Raw genomic sequence first — 20,939 nt, forward strand, 5'->3', positions numbered from 1 at the left:
GTAATGGAGTGTAGTGTTTTCAATGTAACCGAAACTAGATATCCGAAACTTAATATTCCAAGATAATATGAAAGTGGGCCCGGGGGCCCAAGACGACAGACACACACCCTTGTTTCCTTCAGAGGAACATGGCACCACAACTCCGCCGGAGGATTCATCTGTTCAAAAGAAAACGACGCCTATTATCCCTGACATTATACAACTGGTGTACTCTGCCCGAGCAAAAACAACGCCAGCGAAGGCGCAGAAGACAGCAGAAGGGGAAAAAGTGCGGCATCGATCCCAAGACAAAGGCAACAGTAGCCAAAACAACAAGGACTCGAAGAAGTTGGCATCCAGATAGTGATACGTCTGTGGATGCCGGAGAGAGGGATGATGAATAGTGATCTCTCAGGGATACCTGGGGATTTTATACATCACAGGACATATCACGTTATCAAGTGTTGGCATCGCGATATTTAACAGCAGAAGGTCGAGTTTGCTCTTGGTTTAAATCGTGAGACTTGATGACCAACGTAGATTCATTTCATAACTGCAAGGGGCTGTAGTTCTTTAATGTTTTCAAACTGATATCGTTTGATACCCAGGAATCAGCAAGTGTTTATTGAACTGTAAGGCATAAATATTCACGAAGATCTGATTTTGTAAAGAAAATATATGGAATATTTTTAATTGCAATTTTTTTTTTTTCGTTTTCTGTCGTCTGCTTCAGGATGGATAGGATACAAGAACTTAATTTCTGACTTAAATACGTACGGTGGTGATAGTACATATTGTTTTCATTCACACACATTACACCATCAATCTCTCTCTCTCTCTCTCTCTCTCTCTCTCTCTCTCTCTCTCTCTCTCTCTCTCTCTCTCTCTCTCTCTCTCAGACCGTAGAATCCATTAATTAAACAAGTGAGAAACGAAGTGTGTCAGCGAGATGAATTGACCCTGGCTTGTTGGGGGGCTAATTGAGTATGCATATCTTGCAAGCGCTATCGACAAGGGTGGTAGATGCACCTCCACTCAACTGGAGACAATTGAAGTCGAGATCCTTTCATCTTCTCTGATGAACGAACACCTTAATTGATTCCGAACACCTTATGAATATTTGTCTGATCTGAATCCTCTTTCAGCTTCCTCTCCCTTTGATTGCCGATTGCGTCCTGGGTTTTTTTTTTTTTTTTCTTTTTTTTTTTTTTTTTTTTTTGAGAGAGAGAGAGAGAGAGAGAGAGAGAGAGAGAGAGAGAGAGAGAGAGAGAGAGAGAGAGTGATAATAGATCTTGCATATAGAGTCAGTTGGTAAAGGGTTACTCGATAAGATTTTCGAGCGCATTTTTATTTTGTTTAGCGATCTTTTTTTCTATTTTATTCTATTTTATATATTTTTTATTTTTTTATATTTCAATTCTAATTTTTTTCTTACTTGTATTTAACACATTGATAATTCTTGTAAAATATTAATCAGATTGAAAACTTCTATTGTGTAGACTATATACATTATTGACTACCTATAAAGAAATGTGATTTAAAGATAAGGTAGTTATTTTGTGCAGTAGATGAGATAAATAGTTTTAATTTACACTACACCATACAATAGAAATCATCCAGATATCGATTTCTGAGTATTCATCCTAAGCAAACTTATCCTTTGCCAGTCTTACATAAATTCAGTTCTCGTTGATGTCTTCTTGTATTTTAATGATCAAGCAGGTGTGTGGTTTCATTTATTCATCTACAGGTACACTTCAGTCTATTGTTACATTTTATTTTCTAATAATCAAAGATAAGTTGTGATTGTTTTTTTTTTATTTACGAACTTATATTTGGATGTTGGAAATTTAAACTAAACTTACAATAAAGTTATAAATGTACTGGTTGTGCTGCGTTATTGACCCTGGATGTTGTGGCCCCAGTTGTAACTCTTGAGCAAAATGAAATTGAGTAGAGCATTCGAACTATTTATTTCTTAGCAGCCATAGTAGCTTCAAATAGCTGGTATCTTAGCGATACACTTACGAGCCGTTGCACCAACTACAAGCTCGCCTTACCTGTGTCCCCCCCCCCCCTACTTTATCCCCCTCTCAATTTCCCCCCCCCCCCCCCCCTTGGAACCCTCTAATCACACTCCGCGTAAATATCGTCTTTCCCTTTGAGTTTCGTTCGGATAGAACGGGTTCTTTGTACGCGAACCCGTATGGAAGTTAAAAGAAAAACATTGCTTCATTGTAAAAAGAAGTGTTCAAGAACGGGACGATGTAAGGCTTTAATAGCTTTGGCTGTAAGGTAAGAATTGTTTTATTTAGTTTTTTTTTTTTCCAGTCTGTAAATAACATTATAGAACGGTTATCGGGCGCTCATAAAGAAGGTGTTCATTAAGGCGACCTTTTGAACCAACAGAAATTACGTTGCTCTGAGGACCCTCGGGTGTGACAGATTTCGTACGTGCATGGGTTTTTGTAGCTTCTCTGTTTAGTTTGCCCTTAAATATCTTTATTGTCTGTTTAGTTTGGTGCGCTTGCATTAACACGTACTCTGAAATCGTTGATGTTGCATTGAGTATTTACATGGAGTACTGCAATCTCCCCGTAGTGAGAGTTGTTTTGGCCTAAACAGAGTTGTTAAAATGGGTCCAGTCTCAGCTTCAGCAACGGTACAATGGTCAGAGAGAGAGAGAGAGAGAGAGAGAGAGAGAGAGAGAGAGAGAGAGAGAGAGAGAGAGAGAGAGATGCCTTTAAGTGAACGAAAGGCAAAGGAGGCGTGAGCGAAGTCTTGTGAGAAGCGGCTTGTCCAACCCTCCCGGCCATGGGCTATGATGAGGACATATTTGTATTGCTCGGTATAAGTGACCTGTTTGTAAATGACTTAATTTTCGTCACTCTCCGCATTAAATCAGGTATTTTATATCGGTGCGAGGTGCATTTCTTATTCATGGAGTTTGACAGCTGCAAAAGGTGTTGCGGCAGTTGATGTAGCTGGTAAAGAGGAGAGAGTGAGCTATGGATGCGTTGAACTTCTCCGGACCTTGATCTTAATGAAGATACAAGAAATGCATCAAGCCACATTTCCCACTTTTGCTGGGCATCCGGTTGCTGGACTTTTCCTTCTTTTATCTTTCATTTACACTATTGGCCTTTCAAGCTGTGAAATCGATTTTTTACACCCCTATTAACATGCAGGTATTCATCGGATGTAAAACAAAAGTTTGGAACCATGGATTCGATTTTAAATTTTTTTTTTCACTAACAAAATCTTGTTTGATAGCAATAATACTAAATATTTTCGTGTAGATCCCTTGTAAACTTTAATTATATTGTTTACAAAATTGTGTATTTGAAGAAATTGCTCAGTATTTTTAGCAATATCTTTTTTCCTTTGTCTTGAACTACAATGTATTTTACCTGGATTTAGCTCGCAAGAGTATAATGTTGGTTTCAGAATCGCGTGTGTTTTCTGCTAATAATGTATTTTTTTTCTGGATTTAACGTACTACGGTATAACGATAGTTACAACTCCTGGACATAATCCGAGAGAGGGTAATTAAAACCCTTGCACGATTAGCTGTTTACTTTCCTTAATTCGGAGAATTAACATTTTTTTGCCTTCGTTACTCGAGGTTGTGTCTACAGTTCTCGCCCTCGTAAAAGTTTTATAACTCGAATAAAGAGGAACTGAATGAAACTCGTATAGTGAGGTTATGCCCCTTTTTTCTTTTGTTTTTCTTTTTTCTTTTTCTTTTTCTTTTTTCTTTTTCTTTTTTCTTTTTTTTCTTTGTTTTTGTTCTCGGCTTCCTTGTAACCAGAGATGGATTTCATTCTAGAATTGAAGGGAGTTTTGGGATTTTATATACGTTTATTTAGTTTTATATATACAGTATGTCTGTATGTATGCTGTGTATGCACATTAAATGCAACGGTTTCTAGTCCATTGCAGGAAAAAAGCCTCAGACATGTACGTATTCATACATAAATTTATATATATATATATATATATATATATATATATATATATATATATATATATATATATATATATATAAAGATAGATCTGTGTTTGCATTGAAGATAGAGGCTCCTGCCGTACCATGTCTAAGTCTTCGCCGCAACCTTTTGTAATATATAATTACCAACCTTTCTCTCGCGGGTACTAGACAAAAAAAAAAAGAAAAGAAAAAAAAATAACATGCATTATTATGAACTCTGAACAAACGGGAACCAGAATGCAAATCAACTTGTTCAGAGAATGTGAACACTGGGAACATTGGGAACATTTCAGTTACGTGATGAGGTTTTTTACTGTTCAACATTTGTAACCTATATAATGACTGTTTAAGAGGAGTTTGGAAATTAACTCTGAACAGTGAAGAAATCACAAGGAAAATATGGTAAAGTAATTGATTCGGTATTGAATGTAACTCCAGTTGAAAAGAATGTATAAAATTGATTGGGGATGAAAAGTAACTCGATGAAAAAAAAAAAAAAAACAAGAACAAACTCACATGGAGGAAATAAAGATTAGAGTTTTATAGCCTTATTTTTTAGGTATTTATTTGCGAAAACTTAATAATAGATGCTCGTAATATTCGGTTGAATATTGTTGTTTTGTATAAGTTGAATGATTTATTGCTGATTCATTCCTGTGAGCAATAGTTAAATAATGCTTATGAGATTACGGAGATTATAGAAACCAGATTTCTGTATTATTATTATTATTATTATTATTATTATTATTATTATTATTATTATTATTATTATTATTATTATTACTTGCTAAGCTACAACTCTAGTTGGAAAAGCAGCCTGCTATAAGCCCAAGGGCTCCAACAGGGAAAATAGCCCAGTGAGGAAAGGAAATAAGGAAATAAATAAACTACAAGAGAAGAAATTAAGAATTAAAATAATATATTTTAAGAACAGTAACTACATTAAAATAAATCTTTCATACATAAACTAAAAAGACTAAAAAACAATGGGGAGTTAAATAAAACAGAATAGTGTGCCTGAGTGTACCCTCAAGCAAGAGAACTCTAACCCAAGACAGTGGAAGACCATGGTACAGAGGTTATGGCACTACCCAAGATTAGAGCTGCTTACCGTAGCTAAAGAGTCTCTTCTACCCTTACCAAGAGATAAGTAGCCACTGAACAATAACATTGCAGTAGTTAACCCCTTAAGCGAAGAAAATCGTTTGGTAATTTCAGTGTTGTCAGGTGTATGAGGACAGAGGGAATGTGGAAAGAATAGGCCAGACTATTCAGTGTATGTGTGACCAGAGAGAGGGATCAGTATTCAAAGGATTAAGGCAAGTTGATAATACTAGTAATGATTGTAATAATTGATCCTTGAAAATGGAGTATAGTAGATGTATTGAACAAAATTGTACGCAAGATTATATTTAGTAATTTTTAACCAACACGTACTGTATTTTATGCTTGACTTTAGAGATTCTGCTTATCGTGGTATAATCATAATAACAATAACAAATTTTTATTGTGTAAAATATGAAGGGTTAAAAATTTGGGTATATGTGAACAAATTTGACTAATTCTGCATTCTCATACCCCAATAAATGCTAATTTGTCACCATCTTGAACAACCGAAATAATTGAATGTTGCACAATTGAGAAAATGGATCACTTCCCTAATAACGTTCTTACAGCAATATTGACGAATTAGCGATGAAGATTCTGATGCAACAATATTATCAAAATACGGATCTTCTCTTTCAGCAAACTAGTGGCTAGGACACTTTCGAACTTCGTATCCTCGAGAAAAGAAATTTTTAATACAACTCGTTTTCTTGAAATAAGAATTACTTTTATATCGATAACAAACAAATGTCCCTTTCCATCTCTGTATCTGATATCGAAAAATCTTTCGGGTACCATTAATCATGATTCTTTTTTTCACTGCGATTTTACTGATTTTCATTCATTATTTGCGGATTTATTTGAGACTTATTATTGTCGTCTTCCAGTATTCGCATGCAAGTATCATTTCTCTTCATGACTGGAATAATTAAAGAACCATTTATTCCACATTTAGACTTCAGATATGTGTAATCTCTCTCTCTCCTCTCTCTCTCTCTCTCTCTCTCTCCGTCAGATGAAATAAAGAGCAGAACAGTTGACAATATTGTTCGCTGTGGTATACCATTTCAGAAAATTTCTTATACACTTTTTTCAATATAGATTCTTTTTATGGTTCCAAAGATCATGACTCAATCCTCCTCCACCCCCACCCCCCAAAAAAAATGATTGAAAAATTAAATAAAGTAAAAAATAGGCAGTGAAAGAAATAGGCTAACAACAACCTTGTTCTTAGAGCCACAAGACCAATCCAGATTTTGTAATTTAGTATAAATTACACTTTTTTTTTTTTTGTAATTGTATCATGAGTTTGTAATATTCTCGGACGTCGTACCCATTTTTTATACGCAATCCAGCAATCATGATGGGGCGATAGTCATTCTTCCCTTCCTCGTTTGCTACTTTTAACCCGAGAAGTCTGATGCTTTTGCATTGTAGCACTTTTCTTGTTTTTTCCAAGTAATGAAGTTTTTATATCTTAATATAAAAGTATTATATAGCGGGCGATCTCCCTTGAGATTAGAATCCCTTCCATTCATTGCCTCTCAGAACCCCAATTTCGGTCTTTTGATAATTTTATGCTCTGCTTTACGCAACTCTGCCATTATTCCAAAATCGCCAGTTACAAAATAGTTAGTTACATACATGACTCGGCATTTTGGCGGTGGAATTAAGACCGCAACAACCCTCTTATTTCTGCGAGATAGAGTAATTTCACCTCTCTCTCTCTCTCTCTCTCTCTCTCTCTCTCTCTCTCAGAAGAGGAGGAGGAGGAGGATGAGGAATCGCTTAATGCCTGCCAACAGCTTCAGGGACACGACTCGGAGTAAAGGTAATCCAGCGAGAGAGAGAGAGAGAGAGAGAGAGAGAGAGAGAGAGAGAGCGCAAAGCGCCGGAAGATCGCTGCTCGAGTACCCTCATTAAGATCGGATTTTTTCCTCTTTCTTTTTTTCTCGCGTGGTTGGCGGGAGGCTTGTGTTACCCGCCGGAGGAATCCGATCTCTTCCGACCCTCAGCGTAATGCGATTGTCAACTGTTATAGGCGCTGTAACCCGAGCAGCCCGCCACTTATATCGTCCATGATTGCTTATTTGTTGCCTCCCCCGCTGGGAATTCAAACAATCTCTTTTCCTCCGTTGTTTATTTATGAAGATACCAAAGGAATCCTTTACGTCCGAGAAGAAATACAGTCCCTCGTAAATTCCATTTAGATAAGAGAATATATTTATATATTATTTTTTTCCAGCGGAGAAGCTAATTCGAAGCAGCAATTTGAGCGAAGAATTATGGAGGTAATAACGATGCATCCCACTTGGCGATGATCCTGTCGATAGTGCATCGACAAGGTCCGTTACCCTGTGTTGCTGGATGGGAAAATGACCCGTCGTGCTCCGAACTGAGTGGGACTTGATTGGTGCCCTTGTAAGCAGACATATTTCACGAAGTCTCTCAACGCGGTCTCGAAGGCAACCTGATGGAGCCACAGATAGTTACTCGTCGAACTCGGCGGCGTGTGGGTGGTGTGGGTGGGTGGTACTTGTGGGTGGTATTTGCAGCGGCCAAAGGTGTGGCGTGATCGTCAAATCTCCCATGTAGTGGGCGGTAGCTGTGATTTTGTGGGAGTGGTTCAATCGCGTGTGTGTTTGGCAGTGGTAGCGTTGTGGGCAATCGTGTAAAGGCCTTATCTTGATATGCCCCTTTGGATGTGTTTTCTCACGTGTCAGGCATCAGGGGCTCATATCATATGATACCTGGATGCCCCGAACGAAACGTTTTCAATTTTGTCTGGATTATGATTGCGTTATTCTTGAGCTTTAAAAAAAAAAATCTAGTTGAAATGATAAAAATACACCAATACTGAAAATTGGTAAAGGTATATTTCAGATCTTCGTTAAACTTTGAAGAAATTGAAGTGATAACATTACTTTTTTACATTGGGACATATTTCCCAAGTATACTATAGGTTTCAGTGCCTATAATTGTGAATTGTAAAATCTACAATTATATATTCCATTTACAAAGATAAAGATACAAATACCTGTAATGCTTCGTAGACTGGTAAATACTCAACGGTGGTATGAGAATTGCTGTGTGATGGGTGTGCTGGTAGTAAAAAAGCATTTTTTATCTCGTCTGAATTATGGCGCGTTTAAATCACGCTCGTACTTGTGAAGCAAATGTGCGTTTCAAAGGATGTAAGTGCTTATGGCTATGTGCCAGAGGTGTGGAGAAAAAGAGAGCACCTAAAGAGCCCCATATAAAGTTCTAAAAGAGACAGAACGACCTTGGTGGAGAAAATAAGAGAGGCCCAATTCAGTTCACGGCATCCAAAGCCCTCTTGTCCGTGACGTCACGTCGTTGGTTGTTTTTCCCTGGCGGGGGAAGATGGAACTGACGTTTGTCTGTGAGTTAAAGGGATTCACTCTCTTGTCCTTTTAAGTATTGTAATGGGGTCACTCGTTCGTTTGTTTTAGGTTCACCTTCTCAAGACTAATCGGTGAAGTCATAAATAGATTTTCATTATTCTAGAACAAAAGTTGTCCATCGAAATACTTTTTATTTCTAGAAGGTTATAGATTTATAAATCTATTATTACACAAATATAATTAGCATAAGATTATTAACCGCATATATATATATATATATATAAAATGCCATCGTACGGCTAAAATTTAAAAAGTATTGACACAAGAATCAGGATTTTTTTTTCTGGATCCCTCATATGTATCTACGTAAATATATTCTACACAATAGATCATGTAATATCTGAAGGTAGTTTTACATGCTTATTACTACCCAGATTAATGCGATCAGGTAATACTTGTATTTTGATATATTTTTTTTTTTCATATTCTATCTTTTCGATGAGATGTTTAATTAACGTGATTATTTTATTCTTTTCAGGTTTATCCGTAGCAGGCACAGGACTATCTCGGAATGAGTGGGTTAGCAGCCACCCGTTTAAGTGACCCTCACCTAGTCCCCTCCTCCACCCTCACCTCGGCTGACCTTCAGCCGTATATAGATGGTAAGTTTTTGACCAATTTCGCTTTACGTTTCCAATTTTTTACAACCTTTAATTATCGATTAGCTTTGGTTAGGTCTTTTATTTATTTTTACTTTTCTTTATAAATGTATTGTGTACGACGCTATTTTTTAATTGTGGGATCTTGTTTTAAAATGTACTGTTATGATATCCAACGATGTAGGCAGAATGTTGCGTTTTCATTTATTTTGTAAGATTTTTTTTTCCGTGTGTACAAAAGATTTCTCAAAAAGGCATCGATTTATTCATAGGATAATTTGAAGAGGGATTTTTAGATGGATCCGGATCTGATGTCTTGAGGGGTAGATCCAGATCCAGAATTTTATTTTGGACTGATCCAGGATTTGGTTTTAAATTCGGATGCAGGATTTTAAAGTGGAATTGGATGTAAAATGTTTTTTTCACTATTATTCCGTTTCTTTGATTGATAATCCTAATCCTACTTTATCTTCTCCTTTACTGTTTGTTATTATTATTATTATTTATTTATTTATTTATTTATTTATTATTACTACTACTACTATTAGACCTCGGAATAAGAGCCTAGAAGAAGAATGATCATTTGGGATTCTGTTAATTAGTGTTCACGCGTCGTCATAGATCTATGTCTGAAGCCCCCTGAGTGAAGTGTAGGCAGGTGTATCAGTTACAGGTGTGTAGGGTTGTGGAATCTGTCTCGACATCCTACACCTCGCCAGTGAATCTCTTCTCTCCTCCCCCTCCCCTCCTATTCTATAACTTAATTCCTTTAGATACGTTCTCCCCTTTCGCCCTGACAATCGTTATCTCTTCCGTCCTTCCTTTGACCCGTATCAAAATGTAAAGTGTATTATTTTTCTTGTTTTAATCCACCTATTGCATAGGGGAGTCTCTCTCTCTCTCTCTCTCTCTCTCTCTCTCTCTCTCTCTCTATGTCATTAGATTAATGTATATGGTATTTTTTTTATGTTGGTTCGTCCTCAATGGGATATGATGTGTCTTGATATCCGATGACGGTGATGTTTGTTTTTAGATCATGATAGTGTTACGCCTTTATTGTTTCCTCCCTTTCCCTTTTATTTCTCTAGGCCGTAGATGGATTATAGTGATTTAAACGTAATAAACCCAATATGACCTTATGACATAGTTGTACTCATGAGTTAGGCGTTGCTTAGGGAAAAAGCAAGACAAGTAACAAATTCCTGGTACTAAATCACATTTTCCTATCGATTTTTTTCTCTTACGTTTAACTAAGCAAATGTTTGCGCGCAATTACTCACGTTGGTCCAGACAACGCGAGTGTATAGTTATTTCTAAACAAGAAATGAGAGAAGCCGAAGTGATTTCTGCTTGACTGAAAAAGTACTCTCAGAATAGTCTTTATGAAATACGAATCTTATGTTATTTTTTTTTCCTAATTTTAGTTATTCGTTGTTATATTTCATAATTTAGAGTTGCAAATGCCAAGTTTTATTTTCACCGGCGAAAACTTTATAATTCTGTCCGTTTATGAAAACGGAATTAGGAAAGCTTGTAGAAAATATTTCAGTGGAATTAACTGTCTGTAATAGTAGGTATCTTTAAAAGTAAGGAATACTTTTGCAAAAATAAAAATAAGTTACTTTTATTTTTTGAGATCATCATATTTATTTCTAAATTTGAAACACTGATGTCTGTAGAGACAATTTAAAAACAGTCCTATAAATATCACTTTCGCGAATATGGCAAAAGTTATGAAATAACAAATCGTGTTCCCAAATCTTGGCTTAGGGTTCAACGCGTCCAGCAAAGCCCGAATACAATAAAAGAACTTTTAGTGGTCCTAACCAAAATATCTTCTCTCATCTCGCGTTTTGAAGTTTCCATTGAAGCTTTCTTCCATTTTATACGAGACAAGCAGAACGGCCGTTGATGCATTATAGACTCCCAAAAATGAGAGGAGTGTGAACGGAGTGTTGTGGCTGCGTTAACAAAGACGCGGTTTGTACGCATGCGCAGTCCGCTTGACGTGCCCGCTGACCCGAGTTGATCCCCAGCCAGGTTCCCCTCGAAGCATAAGAGAAACCGCCGCAGCCGCCAAGGAACCGCTCCACCCCCTCCCCCCGGACGCTAGCCGGGACCTTTGTTGACCTCGAGGAATGACCTCATCATGAATCTCTTCATTCTGTTTTTTATTTTTCTCTTGGGATTTTTAAATTATTTTGTCAAGTACATACACATAAATACACACATTATGTGTATATATACAGTATATATGTATATATATATGTATATATATATATATATATATATATATATCTGCATTGCCATAAATAACAGATGTGAACATATATTGGAATTTTAATATTTGTTAGCTGTAAATTTTTGATAGTATTTTTTTAAGTTAGTAAAGAAAACAGAGCTAAAGAACTAAAGAGACTTGGATAGTTAAGTCAGTTGATTGAAAGCTAGGCATCTATTATGTAACCTGGCGTCTCAATGACTGTACTATACAAGTCCTTCTCCCTTTCTAGTTCATGCTTCTGAAAAAGGTACGAAGAAACGAAAGGTTTATAAGGATATGAAACTTTTATAGATTTTTTATGAATAAGTGAGGAAACAAGTTTTGTTATAAATGGTAGAGATTTTTACTAATAAGACCTTGAGTATCACTGAAGGATAGATTTGAAATACTTCACTCAAAAAAAAAAAAAAAAATCTTAATAGAAAATGTGCCATTCTACTAAATATGATGTCTGTTTTTTAACACTGGGTTAAATCTAATGTGGAAAATTAGATTAAAACCGAGCAAGGTAAAATAATAAATTTTGATTTTACCATTAATTATAGCTTTTCATCGACTATATGTGTTTGGATTTCCTTAGTAAGAGTTGCCGTATATTTCTAAACATTTGCAATTTACCTCATGAATTCCCCTGATATATTGGCCATTATCACGTGTAACATCTGATTCCCTAATAATAATTTTCGAGAAACGTGTGAGTTTATCCATCCTTCCCTGTGCAAATATTAAAAGCGGAGTCTCTCCCACAACCGGTGGTGATCGAAGAACAAGACCAGAAGCAGTGTGTTAAAACGCCCTCGGGCAAAACTGAAAAATATTTGCAGCTAATTGTATAGCGTCGTTCAAGACCGCAATTCCACGCCGAGTGATTTTAAAGATTATTGAAAATATACATATCCGTAAAAATGAGTAGGTGTATCATTTCCGGCGATCGAAGGATGAGTTTACAAGCGTTGCTAAGTCAATGATTGTTATCTTTTGTCAAGGCCGCCAGAAATAACTTTGATTGACTTCCGTGTGAATTAGTCGTGCATGAAATGCTTTTTGGTCGACTTGTTATATATTTAATAATTTGTAACATAGATATTTTTGTATTTTTTTATTTATTTGTTCTTGTGTGTTCTATTAGATTTGTTTTTATCATTTTCTGCGATGTACTTAGAAGACATTTAAAAATTCCTCTAATATACTACCATGCTTCCACAATTCTCTTTATAATTAGCAGTATCATTACTAAGAAAGGCAGCAGATTTGCGAAGGAAATCTACATTTTCCTTCATATAGTATTCGAGTAAAGTTGATATGTCCATTTTGATCGATATTTCGTATATACAATTCAATGTAAGTTACGCACATAAAATATGTATGATAGAGATTGAAGATACGCTTATATGGGCGTATGTTAGCATTGGGCGTAGAGTTCAAGACATTGTAGGCCTACACATATATATGTACATAAATTTCAAGATAAAATACATACGTAAGATGGTGTAGTAATGTATACTTAAAGCTCAGATCAAGTTCCGCACACGAAGATGCGTATGTGAATATGTACGTGAGAGTTCAAGGTAACGCCAATGAACTATTGAAGCGAGATAGTTGGTTTCCCACACAATGAATTATGTCACTATATCTATCACGTTGTCGTCACAATATCCGCTCCTTGATTACTGCATTGTGGAATGGACGACCGTGAGTTCACGATCTGCTACTCCATTACACGGCCACTAGTTGAATTGGGGAACTTTTTGTTTTGCCAGGAAATGGTGAATTGTATAGAAATATCTCTCTCTCTCTCTCTCTCTCTCTCTCTCTCTCTCTCTCTCTCTCTCATTGATCCCACCGCCAGTATCTACATTAAAGTGCAAATATGTGATTATATTAACTTTTCATTGACTCGAATACACCTATTCCCATTTTTCAACCTCATGAATTAAAACTCTTTCCGTTTGATTTAAAGGGAAAAACCGACTATTCGGGGAAAATAGATCTTTTTCATCGGCCTTTTAGAAATCATTAATCAAGACGGCAGTGTAAGCATCTCATTAGTGGTGTAAGTTTACCCGGAAGTAAGCCAATTCCTGGCGGGATGAGAGCCCTAATGATCCCCACACGTTTGAGCCCCACATGGAGAGGAGGACAGGGGAGAAAGTTCGGGAGGACCTCTCTTGTGTCCTCTTGCAGGGGAGTACGGACCCTTAAGATGAGACAAAGAAGTCGAAGAGGCCCAAGGTACCAAGGAAGATTCGATATCGTGATGGGAATTACAAGATGAACGGGTGAAGGGGTCATGTATTACTGAGTATTAACTGCATTGCAGCGTATTTTTGAGGTATGACTTATGTTCTTGAAACTTCTTGTTGGCTAGAAATAACGAAGTATGAATAATCTTCCCTATGTAACGAGAAATTGTCAGACTATATATATATATATATATATATATGTGTATATATATATATATATATATATATACTGTATATACACACATTATATATATATATATATATATATGTATATATATGTATGTATGTACTGTATATATATAGCATATATACATATTCCTGATTAATCATTTATGTTTTAAGATAAATTCAATGAAAAAAAATAAGATTTTAAATCCCGAATGGAGCCATAAATGGGAAACCGAATAATGGAAAAGAAATCCGTCTCGAGAAAGGGTTTAAAAATGACCTGTCAGAGAATATGCTAATTAAGGGGATTTCCCGCTGAGAGGTCGAGTGTGGCCATTCCGGAACATATCAGTTTACGGGAACATACATTCCCTTTTCATTACTCTTATCTTATGGTTCTTTTCTTTTCAGTAATATTGATAAAGTTGTATTAACGATATATTTTATTTCAGTTCATGGAACGTAAATCCGAGATGCATTTGATTATTTGCTGTAGTCAGATAGAGGGATTTTATTAAATGGAATTATTATAAATGTTTTTCAAATAATAATATTCAATACTTTTAGAAAAAATATATGTCAAATATATAGTACTGTTTCTCGACTGATATTATGGAATCCCTTAAATGATCCAGAAATGAATGGAGATGCTTCATAATATTATTGCTTAAAGAATACAACTATATATATAGCTGAAATACGACGGACAGGTTCTTGTAGTATACATTAGTGCGAAGATCAACAAAAACGTTACACAAGAACAGCTGGTGATTCGGGCTTGTGGTGAGTGAACGAATGATTTATCTGTCTTTGCAGTACTGAATGCTAAGTATGTTTCAAGTTGTTTCTCCGTGGGTCAGTCCGAGGTCAAGGCTCTTGAACAAGCAGATGATAGAAAAGAAGAAGAGATTAGATTATAATGTGTGTGATAAGGAAACCAACAAGAGTAATCAGAGTTGGTGGGATTGAGTACTCGGGATATAGGGAATAGTATCCCTAGCAGAGAGAGAGAGAGAGAGGGAGAGACGCATCGTAGGATGTGGCACTGTAGAGTCGTTCTCCCCTCGTTGAGTGACGGTAATATGACCTTTATTAGTTCACACATGCGGACCAGACCCTACGATGACATCTCGCCCATGATGTATGTGGTGGTGCTCTTCTAACACCAGACCTATATAGAGTGGTGGGAGTGGGCGCGCGGGATGGGAAGGGAATGATGATTTGGTAGGGTGAGGTGGGTGGATGGTCATAGTGGGAAGGGAGGGGAGAGGAGAGGGAAAGGCAGTTGAGTGGATGGAGAAGGGTCTTGATGGATGCGAAGGGACGGAAGAGTTATAGGTCGTGTAAATGACGGGGGTGATGTTGGCTGTGGATAGGAATGGCTTAAATGAGCGATTTTGTTCGTTGCAGAAAAGGAGGCTTCGTTAGGTTGCTCCATTGCGGGCGAGGTCAACCATTATCATGGGTAGAGCAACTTGCTGTGTGTGGATAGTACAGGTTAATGGCGTCGTTGTATTAGCGTGTTTGCGTAAACATTGTTGCTATCATTTTTAATTATAATGATATGGGCTACCTGCAAATTGAAGGTTTTGCTTAATCTAGATGTTGTGGTTTCTCGGATAGATTAACAAAACAGAAAAGCATCCGACAGTGTGCTATAGTAAAGAAATGATATTGCACCATCATAGAACTATTTTAAGGAATAATTTTCAATCTGAAAATATTTCAATTTAAACTATGTGCAAATAACACTATGTCTTTCGAACTAGGCTTCGCTCTCCTTGGGGAAACAAAAGGTTGCTTGTCAGTCTTAGCTTATGACGCTGAAGGTCGTGATGTCATTTTCATTAGCTTCAAGGAAAATTGAACAGGCAAATAGGTGAAGGATGAAAGGGGTTGGGGGGTAGGGGTTAGTTGTAGGAGGGTCGGTATTATGTTGTCATTGAGGGAGTGTGCCACAGTGGTGAAGTGGAAGTGTGTTTTGCTGGTGTCAAATGTGTGTCACATGGTTGTTGAGGGTGTCTTGTAAGAGAGAGGTGGAGTGTTTGGGGAGAAGTCTGAACTGTGTATTACTGTGCTCTTAATAGCTATCTTTGTGACTCCTTGTTACTTCTCGAAATTTTCCCTTTTCCTTTCCTTCTCCTTTTACATTCTGTCTCCTTTGGTTTCCCCTAAGTACTTTCGACACCCCCCCCCCAAGCAAATAACTTGCCTTCTGGCAAGAGTAGTAGCCACTTCTTATCAAGTTTTATTAGCTAATGTCAAGTGCTAGATTTGTTTAAATGTTTAATTGCTGAAATTACACTCAAGTGGAGAGCATTGCCCTCATCATGGTATATACTGTATAATATATGCTCTTTTATTACTTCAATGTGAATTCCCGTGATGAAATATTTTTAATATTGCATCCTGATTGATTCATTTATTTGAATAACGTTGAAATTAGTTATTTCTGAGATGAATTAAAAATACACAATTTACCCAAGACGTAACAGAAGTCACGGTTTAGAAATTTTTCGGTATATTAAAAAAGTCAAATTATTGAGAGTCAGATTTTAGCAGTCGTAAAAAATATGTAAAATTATGTTTAGTTAGCGAGTAAAAAATAATTGTCAATTTAGTAGGAAAAGATGTATTACTATTTTGCATTTATAAAACAAGGAATAATTTTATAGCATAATGAACCTCGTTGCACGCTCTGATATTTATTCAGCTAATTAACAGAATAATGTTTTATGAGGCCTGCGAGCTTCAGCAGTTGCAGTGTCAGTTTAGCGATTATCCTCTCGTTCTGTCTCGTTTGTCATGCTTAATCACAGGCGCTTGACATGACACCTTAATTGCTCATGTCTTCATGTCCGATTGACTTTTGCCGGTATGTATAAATAGGGATTAGAATCTTTGATATCGAGCCTAAGTAAATACTAACGCTGAGCTCATGAGTGGTAATATACAGCTGTAAAGACTCCGCAAGTATTCGCGTCGTGTTTGTGTTGGCGTTTTTATGCTAAACGTTGCTGCATAATTGTTGTATTTATTTTACATGAGTGTCTTAAACACATGCACATACATACACATACACACACGTATATATATTATATATATATATATATGTGTGTGTGTGTGTGTGTGTGTGTTTGTGTACTGTTTACGTTATTTTGGGGGGTTTTATATCATGTTTAAGATATTTTTATCATTATCATATCTTTTCCCAGTGTCTTAGTTTTATCAAAAATAAGTGTTTAAACCAAGAATCAAGAGTTTCCGAGACTTTTCAACACCGCATGTTCCACAGTTCATCGACAGTGAGAAAATGTTCGTGATATTTTTCATCTTCATCGTTCCGAAAACGAGCAAAGACGGGCAATGTTTAGCCAGTTTCACCCGCCAAGGTAAATTTGCCCTAATTGCTACCTGGGGTGAAGGTTAACATGATGTGATGCCTTGACACGTAAGCGTTTTCCCTCTTCCGTACTTCCTTCCCCTGAGGAACTCGATGGGAAAGAGAGGCCCCCCTCCCCCTTCACCCCCTCCCCCTCTTATTGGTGGTTCCTGTGAATTAGCATAAATAGCTCACATTGCCTGTTTGAAATAACACATTGTAAAATTGTTTTCTTTGGTAGCGTTAAGAGATCTTTGAATCCTGTTTAGAATTTTTAACGTGATAGAAAATTCTAAAAATAAATCTGTTTATTGTTGACTTTTCTTCTTTTTTAAAGAAGCCATGTTTCCTTTTGCAGAGTAACCATTATTATTATCTATCATTAAAATTCCAGTTTACCTCTCTCTCTCTCTCTCTCTCTCTCTCTCTCTCTCTCTCTCTCTCTCTCAACATTGGTGGGTTGGAATTTTATCTTGAAGTGTGCAAGACAAGTCTCAGTGTAGTATTGTCATGTACAATATCTTTTCTGATTCTCTCATTTTTATACTAAATTTACTTTGTCGTCTTAGAAGACATTGCATTCCTTTCCTCACCTTCGCCTCAAGTTTCCTGCTTTAAGTCCTATTTGTAGTCATTGATGATCGTCATCCGGCAATCTCTCTCTCTCTCTCTCTCTCTCTCTCTCTCTCTCTCTCGAATAAGACGATTATGTGATCAGCCGTGACGTGATTATAGACTGCTTGTTGATCTATAGCTTCCCGTCATCTTCATTAGTGGGTCAGGAGTATGATAGCCGATGATACGTGATGATACATGATGACCCTTGATGATGTTCCTGTGAGGTGCCTTTGATGAGTCGATGGCCGGGACAGGAAAAGAGAGAGAGAGAGAGAGAGAAGAGAGAGAGAGAGAGAGAGAGAGAGAGGAGGGAGGGGGGGGGTGTTCTTCGCTTATGTGCTTTTGTGGACACATGCCGCTAAAGGGCGGTGGGATACTGGGATGATAACTTTTCTATTATTATTATTTTTTTTTTATTTTTTTTTTTTTGGAGAGCTTGTTGCTTTGGATTGATTTCGAGATACACGATGTAATTTGCATTATTATTGCTCCCGAAGAAATGGTAATACGAGGCACTTGTGTTGCATTTTATCTTTTACTTATTGTTATTATTATTATTGTTATTAATAGTAGTAGTAGTAGTACCATTAGCAGCAGAAGCAGCAGCAGGAGTAGTAGTAGTAGTAGTAGTAGTAGTGAAGGTTAATTCTCATAATTTTGCTTTTTGTTACATTTAATTTACCCAAGAACGACTGTTTTGAATCAATTAAATCCTAATAAGTTTTCTTCATGAAATTTTATGTTAGCCGGTGTTGTAACGGCAGTGGTCATTGCTACAGACGAAATAAATCGATGCTTGCACGAAGATGAAGCCATTATTAAACCTGTAGTTTATGTTACGATCTTTTTTAACAGTAAACTAGGCATACGAAACAATAGGCGAATTATAAAAGTGCCATGGAAAGTGACTGAAAAAACTGTGAATTTTGCTTTTAGAAGGAAACTAGGAATTCAAACAGCAGTTTTCAATACAAAAGAAAACCAGATTTAACCAATTCATATAGGATTAACAAATAGTACTTTTATTTTAGATCCCCCTTGAAAATTAAAGATATCTCTTTTATTCACTATATTTTTAACATTATATAGAATAGTACAAAAATTATACAAGAATTACAGTAATGAGATGTTATAAATATTAGAAATTGATTAATACCTTTCATTTTCCCTACATGGAATTTCTGTCAGTATAGACGGGCAATGACAAGATATTTTAAGTAAGATGAAGAAATGTTTTCCTTAATATGCAAATTTAACTCGCTATCATTTGGTCAGTATTTTCCCTCGATATCTGCCTGGATAATTTTCTATTCTCTTCCAACTTATCCTTCCTTCACTTCATTGCAAGTTCCTTTCTTTTCTTATGAGATGGGATCGTTGACGTTTTATGCGAGTATTTTGTAAGTGTAAGTCGGCTAAATATATTCTCATATTCGTGAGATGTCCTGAGACCTGCCAGGGAATTTACCTAAAGGCCCCTTGACATTATCAGATACATCCACACTGACATGAGTGTTTCTCTACACACGCCACCCCGTCAAGAGTGGGTGGGGTTGGGGCCGGGGAGAAGTCGTTAGTGGGGGAGGGGGGTGATCCTAAGAGTCTCATGTGCTTTGTGAGACTTTAAGGGTTAAAGGGGGGGAGGGGGTGGTAAGGCCCAGTATATTTTCGTACGTAAGCCACATACCATAAAAAGACCTCAACATGCACACTCTTATAAATTTCCGAGATGAATAATCTTTTTCGTATCACCTTTTTGTTATCTCCGACGCTCGGCTGCTCCCGCCACTACAAATATATCACCTTCAACCTTCTTGAATCGTTCTTTTCTTCTTCGGGTTCGCGAAACTCGAGTTCCCCTTTCCCTCGCTCGCTTCAGTTTTAAACGCTCGTTTCTTTTTTATTATTATTAAGCGCAGTTTCGTTGAGTAAGTTGTCTGTCTCCTGGAGACTGGTGACTCCGAAATCTCCGCTCTTCTGTGTTATGATGTTCTGAGTCGTGTGTCTTTGTTTACTGCCACTGCAACCTAATGAAATGCGCCAGTAGTGGCTCTTTTGTTTTTGATGATGATGAGGATGATGATGATGTCTAAATTCGTTTTCCCCCTGGGTTGATTTTACACGAAATGTGTACAATTCATTAATTTCCTTTTGATGTTCCTTGAGGGTTCTCTCTCTCTCTCTCTCTCTCTCTCTCTCTCTCTCTCTCTCATTTGATATTTTTCCGTTTTTCAAGTAAGTAGGAATATCAGAAAAAAAAACTAATATTTTTGAACATTAATGAAGATAGTTATACTGAAATCAGTGGAAATAAAACGTTTATGTACGTTTCCATATAAGCACATAAAACAGACACAAGCACATACGCACACAGTCAAACAGCCACACTTGTGCTTGTGCGTGTTTCCTTCCTTTGTCCTTTCATTGAATGTTATTCTTGACCGTCCTGATCTTTCATCATTTGCTGAGGAGCCCATACGTCTTCTTATTGCTTATTATCATCATCTGCTGTTGTCTCTCCTCAGTCATTTTCTCTCACCGCCTCTGTCTCGTCTCTCTCCACCTCGTCCCACCCCGTCATCTTAATTTTGGGCCGAAAAGACCACGAAGTTTGTGACTGATCACATTCCTTTTTGTTGCAGGCTGCAAACCTGTAATAAAGTTGGTAAAGGAAGACATTACTGCCACAGATCTGTCTTGACTGGATGTGGACTCTCTCTCTCTCTCTCTCTCTCTCTCTCTCTCTCTCTCTCTCTCTGAAAAAAATTCATATTGCTTTTTTTTCTTTTTTCAATATTTTATATGATTTTCATCATAAACTCTTATATTTGTTCCGCAGTTTATCATTCTTTTTATTTGAATCTTTTAAATCATATTATTACATTTTATACACCATCTTCGGCCTTTTATTTACTCCTTGACTTTTTGCATATTCCATTTTGTAGTACTTGCGTGAAAGTACTTGGCTCCGCTTTCCCTCCCCGTTTTTAGCCTAATTGCCCCTCTCCGTCTCCCATTCATTTTTTTTTTCCTCCTGTCTACTATTCACTTTTCCCCTTCATTTTTCCTCCTTAATACTCACCCACTACTCAGTGCCAAACTTCTCAAGCAAACCCTCTCCTCGCCATTTTGGCACCGATATC

The 20,939-nt window shown here is 36.9% G+C and overlaps 1 protein-coding gene across 1 annotated transcript in view; it reads left to right on the forward strand.

Moving 5' to 3' along the window:
* Positions 1-20,939, forward strand: part of ci (cubitus interruptus) — a 502,748-nt gene that overhangs the window by 432,330 nt on the left and 49,479 nt on the right. The window contains 2 exon segments of the mRNA XM_068350994.1: positions 8,981-9,000; positions 9,002-9,104. Of these exon segments, the coding sequence (XP_068207095.1) occupies positions 8,981-9,000; positions 9,002-9,104 (123 nt within the window).

Source organism: Palaemon carinicauda, chromosome 27 (assembly GCF_036898095.1).
Source record: "Palaemon carinicauda isolate YSFRI2023 chromosome 27, ASM3689809v2, whole genome shotgun sequence".
In the NCBI taxonomy this organism is placed as follows: domain Eukaryota; kingdom Metazoa; phylum Arthropoda; class Malacostraca; order Decapoda; family Palaemonidae; genus Palaemon; species Palaemon carinicauda.